The 13,677-nt window shown below is 40.6% G+C and overlaps 1 protein-coding gene across 1 annotated transcript; it reads left to right on the top strand.

Annotated features, from left to right (window-relative positions):
- Window positions 1-9,611: 9,611 nt before the first annotated feature.
- Window positions 9,612-10,797, top strand: LOC122136886 (serine protease 27-like). Its single transcript, XM_042721473.1, has 3 exons — window positions 9,612-9,978; window positions 10,079-10,221; window positions 10,403-10,797. The coding sequence occupies exons 1-3, from the start codon at window positions 9,639-9,641 to the stop codon at window positions 10,682-10,684; spliced, it is 765 nt and encodes a 254-aa protein (XP_042577407.1). The 5' UTR covers window positions 9,612-9,638; the 3' UTR covers window positions 10,685-10,797.
- Window positions 10,798-13,677: the final 2,880 nt, after the last annotated feature.

Genomic DNA, 13,677 nt, shown 5'->3' with positions numbered 1-13,677 from the left:
ATAGAGAAAGCTATAAACGAGAGAAAAAAAAGAGGATAAACTGCAGTGAAAAAGACACGGGTGAAGACGGAGGAAAAAGGGGGAAAAAGAAAAAATTAAGAAAAAAAACAGAATGAAAACCGAGCAAAAAAAGAAAACAAAAGGGGACAGTGAAAAGAAAAAAAAAATAAAGAAAAAAGGGGAAAGGTGAAAAAAAGTGAAAGGGAGGATTGGGGGTTCTGATGGGGAGGACCCAAGAAAAAAAACCCCCCATTGAAAAAAAAAAACAAAAAAGGGATTCAGAGGGAGGAGGAAAAATCAGCGATAAATCGGCTTCGAGTGATTCTGAGGATGAAAAAGTGAAAAGCAAAGGAAACGAAGTGAAAAAGAAAAATTCAAAAAAAGAAGCCAGTCGGAGGGTATTTTGAAAAGGGGGAGAAGGTTTTTGGGGGAAATTGGGGTGAAAAAGGGAAAAAAAAACCCAAAAGAACAAAAAGGAGAAACTGAAAAAAGGGAGGGGGAAAAAAACCCCCAAAAAGGGGGGAAAATACCCCCGGGGGAAAAGGAAACCCCCAAAACCCCTTTTTTCTAAAAAGTTCTCCTCTTGATTTTTTTTTTTACAGAAGGAAAAAAAACCGTCCCCCCAAGGGGGTTTTCCCCTTTTTGGAGGATGAGGAGGGAAAGGAAAAAGGCAAGAAGGAGGAAAAAAAAGAGAAAACAGATGGAACCCACCAATGTAATGTCGTGCACTTACGTGCTCAACATTTATGGAATTGTTGTGAAGGAAATAATGCATCAAGGACCTTAAAACGCCTCTTGTATGTCTCTTATAATCGAACATCTGTGGTGAACTAGTCCCCCCACTGGCAACCCCAACTGGTTTAGTTGTACCAGTTTCCTTTAGCAACAGAATGACAGCGACAGAACAAAAAACACACAATAAAAGAATAAAAAATACAAAAAATACAAATCAGTAGGTAAGGAATGACAATATACAAATTGACAATTGTATGGCAGATATATTACAATGAGCAGTTATGTATGTACAGGTATATTATGTGCAAAAAAATAATTTAAGTGTACACTATAAATAATTTAAGTGTACACTAAGTATGTGTGTTAGATAATAAGTGTATGTGTCTGTAAATATAAATAGTGTAATGTGTTCCACAGTTATTATCAAGTGTTCATTAGATGGATTGCCTGGGGGAAGAACACTGTTCCTGTGTCTGGTCGTTATGGTGCTCAGTGCTCTGTAGCGTCGACCAGATGGCGACAGTTCAAACAGGGAGTGTGCTGGATGTGAGGGGTCCAGAGTGATTTTGGCAGCCCTTTTGCTCACTCTGGATAAGTACAGTTCTTGAATAGACGGGAGGGTTGAACCGATGAATCTCTCAGCAGTCCAGACTACCCTCTGTAGTCTTCTGAGGTCAGATTTAGAAGCTGAGCTGAACCAGACAGTTACTGAAGTGCAGAGGATGGATTCAATGACTGGTGGAGTAGAAACTGTTTAACAGCTCCTGTGGCAGGTTTAAACTTCCTCAGCTGGCGAAGGAAGTACAACCTCTGCTGGGCCAATGGAGTCAATTTGAGTGTCCCACTTCAGGTCCTGAGAGATAGTGGTGCCCAGGAACCTGAATGACTCCACTGCAGTCACAGTGCTGTTCATGATGTCCTCAGGGGGGGAGAGCAGGGGGGTTTCTTCCTGAAGTCCCGATCATCTCCACTGTTTTGAGCGTGTTAAGCTCCAGGTTGTTGAGAGTGCCCCAGACAGTCAGCTCTTTAACCTCCTGTCTGTAAACCAGACTCGTCACCGTCCTGAATGAGAACGTGGTGTCGTCTGCAAACTTCAGGAGCTTGACAGAGGTGTCCTTAGATGTGCAATCGTTTAGTGTAACGGGAGAAGAGCGTGGGGAGAGAACGCAGCCCTGGGGAGCTCCGGTGCTGATTTGTACGGGTGCTGGATGTGTATTTTCCCAGCCTCACTAGCTGTTGCCTGTCTGTCAGGAAGCTGTTGATCCACTGACAGACGGAGGTGGGCACGGAGAGCTGAGTCAGTTTGGGCAGGAGGAGGTTTGGGATGATCGTGTTAAAGGCCGAGCTGAAGTCCACAAACAGGATTCTCACATAAGTCTCCAGTCTGTCTAGGTGTTGCAGAACATAATGCAGTCCAATGTTTACTGCATCGTCCACAGACCTGTTTGCTCTGTAGGCAAACTGAAGAGGATCCAGTAAGGGTCCAGTAATGTCCTTCAGGTGGGCCAGCACCAGTTTTTCAAATGACTTCATGACCACAGACGTTAAAGCCACAGGTCTGTAGTCATTTAGTCCTGTAATTTTGGATTTCTTTAGGATGGGGATGATGGTGGAGCATTTAAAGCATGAAGGGACTTCACACAGCTCCAGTGATCTGTTGAAGATCTGTGTGAAGATGGGGGCCAGCTGGTCAGCACAGGATTTCAGACAAGCTGGTGTAACAGTCTGGGCCTGGTGCTTTTTTCCTTTTATGCTTCCGGAAGACCTGGCGCACTGCATCCTCGCTTATCTGTATTGCAGGTGTGGGGGAGAGGGGGGATGCAAGAGTTGTGAATGGTGAGAACGGTTGTTTGGAGAGGCATTCAAGGTGGGTTGCAGGAGTTGTGAATGGTGTGAACGGTTGTGTGGAGAGGCATTCAGGGTAAAGCCCTGCATTTCAGCCCGAGCCCGACGGGCCCCGACTTATTTATGCTCCTAGGGCCGGGCTTCGGGCCAATTTTCACGTTATAGCTCACATGCGGGCCGGGCCTCGGGCCTTTTTTGGGTTATCCTTCTATTTATATTTTTAGACATTAAATAAAAAAATGAGAAGTTGACGTCGACGATAGAAAAACAAACATAGAAAGACATTTCATAACCTCATACCATTCATAATCTGATAATTCAACCCGTTATAATTAAACTGACATACTGACATGACAGTCTCACACACGCACGCGCGCACGCACGCTTTTCCGTCAGCGCGACCCACGATTATACTTCACTTATATCCACTTATTGTAGAAGTAGCTATTAGAGGCCTCTAAAGTAATGTAAATGTAAACAGCACGAGACCCTGCTACCGCAACTGTCAAGACTGGCTCGCTCTGTGTTTAGTGTCCCGTCAGCAGCAGCAGCGAACGTGTCTTCAGCGCAGCGGGAAGAGTGATAGAAGAGAGGAGGACTGGGTTAAAACCTTCCACTCTTGAGGCTATTCTTTTTCTCCACGAGGCTCTGTAAGAGACTGTTCTAACTTTTCATTTGACTGGACTTTATTTTCGTTTAACTGTTGGAAACTAATGGAAAAAAGAATGGACATATTCTGTGGTGCATTTTTGAGGTAAGATAACCTGCAAGTTTGTTGTTTAATTAATTTAATTTGTTTAGATTGTAGGCTATTTCTCATTTCGTTTGCGAGCGCTGTTGCGAGCCTGCCTCAGTATTTCAATTTTTTTATTAAATTTTACTCACTGTGTTTAATAAATAAACATTTATTAAACTGTCTGTGTGATATGCTTGAAGTGTTTTATATATGGATTTTATTGTAGCCAAGTAAAGTATTAGCGTTAATTTGAGAGGTTTAATTGATTAAATATGTTTTTAGGCTACTCGCTGTCGGCTCGCTGTTTAACGTTAATCGTCATTTTAAAAAAAATGCTCCAAACATTTTTCTAAATCAACTTGATAAAGAAATGATAAAAACATAACACAAAACTGACCCATTTTTTAATTGTTGCAAACAGGGCAGGCTTCCGCTGTGTAATAAAATAAATAAATAAAAACACGGGGTCGTGTCGAACTCGGGCTGATAATTCTGATGAGCTGTCGGACACGGGTCGGGCTAGGGCCTGAGCATCTCGGGCCAGGGCCGGGCTCGGGCCTAGATTTGAGGCCCGTGCAGGGCTCTAGTAACTGGTGGTGATAGTTCTTGTGAGTTTTGGGACATGGAGTAGAACTCGTTCAGATCGTCTGCCAGTCGTTGATTCTCCACAGTGCTGGGGGGTGGTGTCTTGTAATTGGTGATCTCTTTTCAGACTTTTCCACACTGATGCTGAGTCGTTGGAAGTGAACTGAGTCCTTATTTTATCAGAATAATTCCTCTTTGCCACTTTGATCTCCTTTTCCCAGTGTGTATTTAGCCTGTTTATACAAGACATTGTCCCCCTTCCTGTAAGCATCTTCTTTGGCCTGACGGAGCTGACTGAGTTTTGCTGTAAACCACGGTTTGATCATTGTTGTAAATTAGTTGAGTCCTGGTAGGAATACACATATCCTCACAGAAATTGATATATGATGTTACAATCTCTGTGAGTTCGTCCAGGTCGGTGGCAGCAGCTTCAAAAACACTCCAATCAGTGAGGTCAAAACAAGATTGTAAATCCTGCTCTGCTTCATTAGTCCATCTTTTTACAGTCCTTACTACAGGTTTAGCTGATTTAGTTTCTGCCTGTAGGTCGGTTATAAGATGAAACCTGCTTCGTGGAACAGAGTGGATATGCATTCTTTATTGTGGTGTAACAGTGATCCAATATATTACTGTCTCTTGTGGGACATGTAACATGCTGTCTGTATTTTGGCAGTTCACGGGAGAGATTGGCTTTATTAAAGTCCCAAGAATGATTAAAATGGAGTCCGGGTGTTGTTCTGTCTCTGTGATCTGATCAGCGAGTTTCTGTAAAGTCAGGCTTACGTGTGCTTGCGGAGGGATGTAAACACTCACCAGAATGAACGAGTGAAAACTCCCGCGGCGAATAGAATGGCTTGCAGTTAAAGAAGAGTGTTTCGTGATCTGAGCAGCACATCTTTTTTAACACAGTTACGTCTGTACACCACCGTTCATTGATGTAAAAGCACGTCCTGCCGCAGCGCGATTTCCCCGTTGATTCTGCGTCGCGGTCCGCTCTGAACAGCTGAAAGCCCGGCAGATGGAGCGCGCTGTCCGGAATAGCGTCATGCAGCCAAGTTTCCGTGAAACACAGAGCAGCAGAGTGTGAGAAATCCTTATTTGTTCGAGGGAGAGCAGAAGGAGTTTGTCCGTTTTGTTGGGTAGAGAGCGGAGATTTGGCAGATGGATGCTAGGCAACGGTATTCGAAATCCGCGTTTTCTGAGTCTCATGAGCGCACCAGCTTTTTTCCCCGTCTTCGCGTCCTGAAGCGTGTGATCAGTGCAGCTGCTCCACCGACAAAAATGTCTAGCAAAACATCAGAATAGTCGAAAACCGGTAATATATCGGGAGATGTGTGGTGCCGAATGTCCAGGAAATTCGTCCCTGGTGAAACTGATTGCATGAATATAACTAAAGACAGGACAAACTAACAAAAACACAAAAACAACTGCAGAGCACGTCATGGAGGCAGCCATCCTGTATCGGCACCAGCGAGAGCTGCAGAGCACGTCATTGAGGATTTTGTACTGCAATGGTATACAAGTGCCATGACAAGTCTCAGTTAGTCTAGTACAGAACACGTACCCAGGGTTTTTTTTTTTTTAAGAATATGATAGACAAGAAAGGAAAGGGTAAGTACTAGTATTAGTTGGTTAAGTGCAGGCAAAAAAGATGAGTCTTTAGATGTTTTTTGAAAATGAGTAAAGACTCAGCTGTTCGAATTGAGATCGGGAGGTCATTCCACCAGATGGGCTCAGTCCTTGAATGCAGGTGCACTAGTGATTTTGAACCTCTTTGGGATGGCACCACAAGGCGACATTGACTTGCAGAGCGCAAACTTCTGGAGGGCGCATAAGATTGATCTAATGAGCTTAGGTATGTTGGTTGCCGTGCCAGTGGGTCGTCTTGTAGGCAAGCATCAGTACCTTGAATTTGATGTGAGCGGCTACTGGTAGCCCGTGTAACCTGATGAGGAGAGGAGTAACATGAGCTGTTTTTGGCTCACTGAAGACAACCCTCACTGCTGCATTCTGGATTAGTTGCAGAGGCTTGATAGTACATGCAGGAAGGCCCGCCAGGGGAGCATTACAATAGTCCAGTCTGGAGAGAACAAGAGCTTGGACAAGAAGTTGGGTGGCTTGCTCTGACAGGAAGGGTCTAATTTTCCTAATGTTGTATAAGGCAAATCTGCAGAAACGAGTCATTGTAGCAATATGGTCTGTGAAGCTTAACTGATGATCGATCACAACTCCTAGGTTTCTGGCTGTCCTGGAAGGAGGTTATGGTTGATGAACCCAGCTGTATATAGAGAAGTTGTGATGAAACGATGGGTTAGCTGGAACCACCAGCAGTTCAGTCTTACTAAGGTTGAGCTGAAGGTGATGGTCATTCATCCAGCTAGAAATGTCACTCAGACAGGCTGAAATGCGAGTAACTACCGTCGGGTCATCTGGTTGGAATGAGAAGTAGAGTTGAGTGTCATCAGCGTAGCAGTGATAAGAAAAGCCATGCTTCTGAATGACAGATCCTAATGATGTCATGTAGATGGAGAAGAGAAGTGGTCCAAGTACTGAGGCCTTGAGGAAACCCCAGTAGTAGCAAGTTGTTTGTGACTTAGAGACTTCACCCCTCCAAGACACCATGAAGGATCTATCAGAAAGGTAGGAGTTAAGCCACTGGAGTGCGGTTCCAGAGATGCCCATCTTTCTGAGGGGTGGACAGGAGAATCTGGTGATTAACGGTGTCAAAAGCAGCAGACAGGTCCAGCAAAATGAGTACTGAGGATTTTGACTGAGGGCTTCAGTAACCGAGAGCAGGGCAGTCTCAGTTGAGTGGCCGCTTTTGAAGCCAGATTGGTTGCTGTCCAGGAGGTTGTTCTGTACAAGAAACATAGAGAGCTGGTTGAACACAGCTCGTTCAAGTGTCTTTTGCAATGAATGGAAGAAAGGGATACCGGTCTGTAGTTTTCTAGAAGTGCTTGATTTAGAGATGGTTTCTTCAGCAGTGGGCTTACCCGAGCCTGCTTAAATTCTGAGGGAAATGTTCCAGAGTGAAGAGAGGAATTGATAATGTGAGTAAGTGAAGGTATGACTGAAGAAGAAATCGCTTGAAGGAGGTGAGTGGGGATCGGATCCAGTGGGTCAAGTAGTAGGATGACTGGACAGGATAAGTTTGGAAACATCCGTCTCTGAGAGTGGAGAGAAGGAGGAGAGAGAAGTGTGCATTAGTCGTTGTGAAGTTATCCTCAGTCTGCGGTGTGGAGAATTGGTCGCTGATGGTTCTTGTCTTATTTGTGAAGAAAACTGCAAAGTCGTCAGCTGTAAGAGTTGACTTTGAACGAATCATTCATCTGATGTCATCATATTTACCATAAATGCTAAATACAATGCATTTCACCTTTGTTTTTCAGGTGATTGTATGTCAGGATATAGGATCAGTAGATCTAAGAGGGATTTATGAATTTGTAATCACACACTACTGTAGATACATTTAAATTCAAGGTCAAAAAATTTTAATGCATAGAAATCTGAGAGTTGCAAAAATGTGATTTAGTTTGTTAATCCTAATGAAATGAAACTTTGTTCATCAGGACGTCCCAAAAGAAGAGCAGCTGCAGCGGCATGGCCCCCTGCACAGAATGTCTCTCCTCCCCCTTCTGCCTATAAACGTGTTGTGGACTCAGACTCTGATAGTGGAGAGAGCCACAGAAACACAGGGCGCAAGAGAGGAGCTGCCTGGGCCAACCTGCAGGGAATCATCAGTGATGACGGAGAGAGTGACTAGGTGACAAGTGCCTTTCCCTAAAATCTGTTTCATCATTATACAGTGCGTTCCATAAAATTTTACCAAACTCTTTAATTCACTATGGAAAAAAGAGTTTTAAACGTGTTCTAAAGAATCAATTGGTACATTGGTAAGATGTACATCCTGTTATTGTTGGATGCTTTGGATTCTTTATTGTAAGTTTGTTCTCTCTATTTGTGTGTTTTACAATTGTTAGTTTGTACTTTATATTTAAGTATCTCAAATGTGTATAATAAGGTTTGTGTAGTTGGGAAATAAAACATGTATTGAATTTGTTTTACATACCCTCTTCCTTGTCCCAGAAGTGCACTTTGATTATGTAAATAGCTGTACTGGGATGTCGATTTTACAATGTCTAAAATCTAACTTTTTTTTATTTTGTTACAGCATAGTAAATGATAAGTGCTTGTTTTCAAGGAAGACATCTGATTACATGTTAGCTCTAATGTAGAAATTCAGACCTTGTGTTAAAGCTAGTAGTATTATAAAAACAAAAATCTCCTTTAATAGCGGGAAATGCAGTGGCGATCAGCTTGGGTATGGCAACAAACAGACAGGGTATGGCGACTGCCATATGGAAACAGAAATTTGGCTAAACGTGCATCAGCAACAACGTTAGCATTTAAAATGTGTGTAAGTGTCCCAAATGTATAAAACCGTTCATGTAGCAAAATAAAAACAATTATTATTTACATTTTCCCTTGTCTTTATGCTGTTTTTTTTACTTGATCATGTACACTCATTTGAATACTTTTACAATAGGGGTGTACAGTTTTTAAAAAAAGCATTCACAAAGTCAGAGCCGTGGCCACTGGTCAGTGCTCATGATGTATGCGAGTAACATGAGTTCAATTTCTGGCTTGTGAGGTCCTGTTCTCATCCCGTTCCCAACTCTGCTACCCTGTCATTCCTGTCTCTCATATAAAAAAACGCATAAAAGAAAACTTTGAAAAGCTTTTACAAAAATCATTCTTGATCTCCTTGTCTTCTCCCTGTTATATTAAAGATAAGTTTACTTCCAGAATAAAATTTCCTAATAGTTTACTCATCCCTATGTCATCCAAGATGTTCATGTCTTTCTTCAGTGGAAAAGAAATGATGGGTTTTGAGGAAAACATTCCAGGATTTTTTTTCCATATAGTGGACTATGGTCCAAACTGCAGTTTCAATGCAGCTTCAGAAAACTACACGATACCAGCCGTGAAATAAGCAAAACAATCTGTCATTTTCTAAGAAAAAACACAAATGTTTATGCTTTTAATACCCCTTAAATTTATATTTAGTCTTAATAACACAGGGAAGGTGATGTTTTTCTGATTTTAGGGATCTGGAAGGAGTGTATACTGACACCATACTGTACCCCGGGGCTAAATTATGTAGGGCTTTAAAAACAAGAATAAGGATTTTATAAATAATTTCATGCCGTACAGTCAGCCACATTAATGAGATTATTAACGACATAACCAAGTCTCTCTCGTTTTTTATTTTTTTTAGCTCACTTGACCTCTATAATACAGGGAAAAAACATGCAGTTTTTAAATGAAGGTTTTTATTATTAAGGGAAAACTAAATCCCAAACTAAATGGCCCTGTGTGAAAGTGTTTGCCCCCTAAACCTAATAACTGGTTGGGACACCCTCAGCAACAACAACTGCAATCAAGTTTTTGCCATAACTTGCAATGAGTCTGTTCCAGCGCTGTGGAGGAATTTTGGTCCACTCATCTATGCAGAATTGTTATAATTCAGCCACATTGCAGGGTTTTCGAGCATGAAACGCCTTGTTAAGATCATGCCACAGCATCTCAATAGGATTCAGGTCAGGACTTTGACTAGGCCACTCCAAAGTCTTCATTTTGTTTTTCTTCAGCCATTCAGAGGTGGACTTGCTTGTGTGTTTTGGATCATTGTCCTGCTGCAGAACCCAAGTTCGCTTCAGCTTGAGGTCACGAACAGATGCCCGGACATTCTCCTTCAGGATTTTTTGGTAAACAGCAGAATTCATGGTTCCATTTATCACAGCAAGTCTTCCAGGTCCTGAAGCAGCAAAACTGCCCCCGACCATCACACTACTCAAACACACCAAACCCACATGAGATATCCATGACAGTGATTAAAGTCATCAAACATCCTAAATATAACAAACTTGACAGCAGTATAGCAATGCTCCAGCTCTGTTCTTCTGTGACTTTCACTGATTACATGAAGCCAGTCTGTCTGGCTGCTGGTGGTAGTGTATTTGCTGCTGGTACAGAGAGTTGGGTCACTGGATGGGGCCTAAATGAAGGTGAGGAACGTTACTTCAAAATTACACCCAATCAAGGTTCTAAATTCTGGAGCAACATGATGCCTCTAATGATGTTTCCACTGATCTGTATCTTTATTTTGTGTGATAGAAATCAAGCTTCCTGACATACTGAAGGAAGTGGAGGCCCCTGTTGTGGGTAACATTGAATGTAGTGATGCCTATGAAGGCATCATTACAGACAGCTTGATGTGTGCTGGATTTTTAGATGAAGGAGAGAAAGCCCCATGTGAGGTAAAACATCAGTCATTCATTTCATCAGGCACTGTTTATCTAAAATGCATGTCTTTCTCTATAAAACTGAGAGACTAGATCTGCTATCTCATTCTTGCTTCATCTTCTGTGTCTCTGTACCACATTACTGCATCTCTTCTGTTACTGTAGAAGTGTAAATATAAAGTGTTTGTGTCTGTAGGGAGATGCTGGAAGTTCATTGGTCACTAGGCAGGGCTCCATATGGATTCAGTCTGGAGTCGCAGTCTATTTTGATTCTTGTGGTGCACCTAGTTATCCTGCTCTATATAACAGGGTGTCTGAATATCAGGACTGGATCGGCAATTACACAACGAGCAGCGAGCCTGGATTCGTCCCATACCTCATTCTTTTTCTGATTGATGGAGGCTCAGTCAGCCTCCTCTCATTTTCCCTTGCTCTTGCTTTCTCCATCATCCCTCTCATCTTCTTCCACTTTTTTTAAAGATGATGTGAGTCATGATAATTTTATGAATACACTTCTGTAATCATGATGATAGTTTGCTGTCTCATTATTATGTGAAATACGTGTTTTTTATTTATAATCTTTTCTTTGATGTTAACCTTCTTGTTGATTGGATCCTGGGGTCATCAATATGTTTATAATGAAACAAAACTCTGATATAGATCGGCTTAATCACTACCTGCATCTAAATCCATGCTGAAATCATATCTTTTAACCGAGAGTTTTTATGATGGGTCTTGGCTATGTGACTTTGGTTGTTTTTTTTTATAGCTATTTAGTTTTGACTGTGTCGACAAGTCTGTGATTGTAAGACACTTTGGGCAACATGTGTTGCATTAAATTGTGCTATATAACGAAAGAAAGAAAGAAAGAGTTTGTAAGAACGAAAGAAAGAAGAAAGAATGAATTTGTATAGACCTTATAGGCCTTATACTTTAGCCCCCTTGCACTTGGCATTAGGATTTTCTGTGATTGGATCACAGCTGGGTCTTATTTGAACACATTCAACCCCAGGTGTGAATGCAATGCGTTTTTGTTATCAGGATTCAGCTATGAAACACTATGTAATAATGTGAACGAATGAATAAAAAGCACTTTAAAAGACTATATATCTATATATAATATATATATATGATATATATATATATATCTATATATATATATATATATATCAAATTCTTTTTTTTAAAAGCTCTTTTTTTAAAGCTCAGAGTGTAATCAGTTAGCACACATTGGTAATGCAAAAATGCACTCACAATGGGGCACTGCTGTACATTTGACCTATAAAACTTAATTTTGAGTGCATAAACTGACAAATGCTTTTGTTTGACCTTCTGTTTTAATGGTATTGTATACTTATGGAAAGATATATTTGTCAACATAAATATATTTACAGAACTATAATCACTTACAATGGATATTAGTGCTTTGAAGTACCCAAAATATCCACTAGGTGGCACTATATAATTGCTTTGACAAAATAAATAACAAGTGGATCCCTAATGTCTCAAAAAAGGTGTTTACAAGTAAGCTACTGTATGAAGGAACAGTAAATTTTGATGATGGATTTTAATTTTTAGTTCACCCAAAAATGAAAATCTGTCCATTATTTACCCTCACGTCATTTCAATATGAAATTTTTTCTTCCAAGGAAGGCGAGAGGAGAAATGAATTGAATTGGGATCATTGAAAAAAATGGTCACACTTTTGACGGGTAGGCTACTTACATCATTAGAATTTGGGTACATGTGTATATAAAATGGAAATTACACATTAACAGCATCACAATGAAGCAAAGTAATAGCAAACAAATTAAAACGCATGCCTGTCATCACTTATGAGGTAATTGTTTTTGATTCAGGACTGTTCTGTCCAGCACACTTCTGTGGTAAAGCTGTTGTAAATGCAGTGTGTTCCTGAGTGCACTGGTGTGTGTTCAAATCCATTGTTAAAAATAATGAAAATAAAAAGCTGTGGTAAAAGTTAAGATGAGTAAGACATGGATATGTGGCAGCCCTTGCTCACTAGGGTCATGATTTTAACGGAATAATTTCACCCATAAATAAACATTGGCTATGTTGCAAATTTTCTCAGGCCATCTAAGATGTAGACAAGTTTGTTTCTTCATCAGAGCATATATCACAGGATCCTCTGCAGTGAATGGGTGCCGTCAGAATCCAAACATCTGATAAAAACCATTACAATATCCAGAAGTAATCCACACGACTCCATGTCAGTAACATCTTGCGAAGTGAAAAGCTGGATGTATATAAGAAACAATTTAACAAGATATTTCTAAATTCAAGCCATTGCCTGAAAGTAAATTTTCAGCAGATTTTCAATTTTGGGGTGAAATATTCCTTTGAATTCATGCATAACAGAAGAAAACCACTAAAATAATTGCTGATACAGGAGAATATGTTTCAAAGTGTAATTGGAAAAATTAAGTAGCAGTAGTTTTTATTTCCAGGTTTAAATTTGATCTTGAATCCCAGATTGTCAGACTTTTGGACCCACTGCATAGGGCACAGTCTTTTGACACCAATGAGTGCTTTGCGGCAAACAGCAGCAAACTTTTGGAGGCATGCGTGAGAGTTTAATGAAAGTGCTGCATATTCCCTTCAGTGTGCTCCCACTCTCCTGTTCTCTCACTCATTTCAATGCTCCTCTCCCACAACGATCGCACCCACCCCACAGTAACACCTCAAACACTGTAATTAATCAAGACGCGTGCCGTAATCAGGAGGAAGAGCGGCTATTTTTAAAAGCCCTGTCACTGTGGGGGCATTGAGAAACACAGATGAGAGAAAGAGAGGGAGGAAAACAAGACAGATTCATTTCTTATGAGTGCATTTGGCTCTAAGATATCCAGTTAAAACATTTAGCTCAATGTCTTCTATCTGAGCTGCGTATGTCTTCGCACTTACTCCTTATTAAATCTGTTCAATTCTGGATGAGAAAAATCAATCAATGAAAGGTGGTGAGAAGAGGAATTTAGATACATTAGCCTTCCGCTTCTAAACGAGTCTTTTTTTCTCTCTTGCTCTTTATCTCATTTCATATCTAACTAGAGACAGTATCAATCACAAACACCTTAAGACTTAAAGCATTGCTTTTTAGCTGGTTTTGCAGTATAGTTTTTAACCTGCAGTTGTTACCTCAAAGAGCTATTTTTGATCCCTTGATAGCCTGATCCCTTTTGTAACCTAGTGTACTTTTTATTTGTAAATGCAAAATTTTAGATCTACAGTATTTAAAGTTAGAGTGTTTGATTTCATTTGAATTTCAATTGTTTCATGCTCTCAGCAGCCATTAACTCATAATGCAAAACACTTTTAGGTCAGCACAAACTATGGTTTTAACTGTATTTTTGTTAAATGTAATCTATGCTGTAATTTCTTTCACCCTGCATATAGTTGGGACACATTTTTGCTAAAAAAAAAAAAAAAAAAAAATACTGTTGCAAATGCAAC

This window comes from Cyprinus carpio, chromosome B3 (genome assembly GCF_018340385.1).
Source record: "Cyprinus carpio isolate SPL01 chromosome B3, ASM1834038v1, whole genome shotgun sequence".
NCBI classification, from domain to species: domain Eukaryota; kingdom Metazoa; phylum Chordata; class Actinopteri; order Cypriniformes; family Cyprinidae; genus Cyprinus; species Cyprinus carpio.
The sequence above is the reverse complement of the archived record's forward strand: the minus strand, read 5'-3'. Positions and strand labels throughout refer to the sequence as shown.

Coding starts and splice junctions, on each gene's coding strand:
- LOC122136886 (XM_042721473.1), top strand. CDS start 9,639: ATGCCCGGACATTCTCCTTCAGGATTTTTTGGTAAACAGCAGAATTCA. Junction 9,979..10,078: donor CCTAAATGAAGGTGAGGAAC/GTTACTTCAAAA, acceptor TTTGTGTGATAG/AAATCAAGCTTCCTGACATA. Junction 10,222..10,402: donor GAGAGAAAGCCCCATGTGAG/GTAAAACATCAG, acceptor TTGTGTCTGTAG/GGAGATGCTGGAAGTTCATT.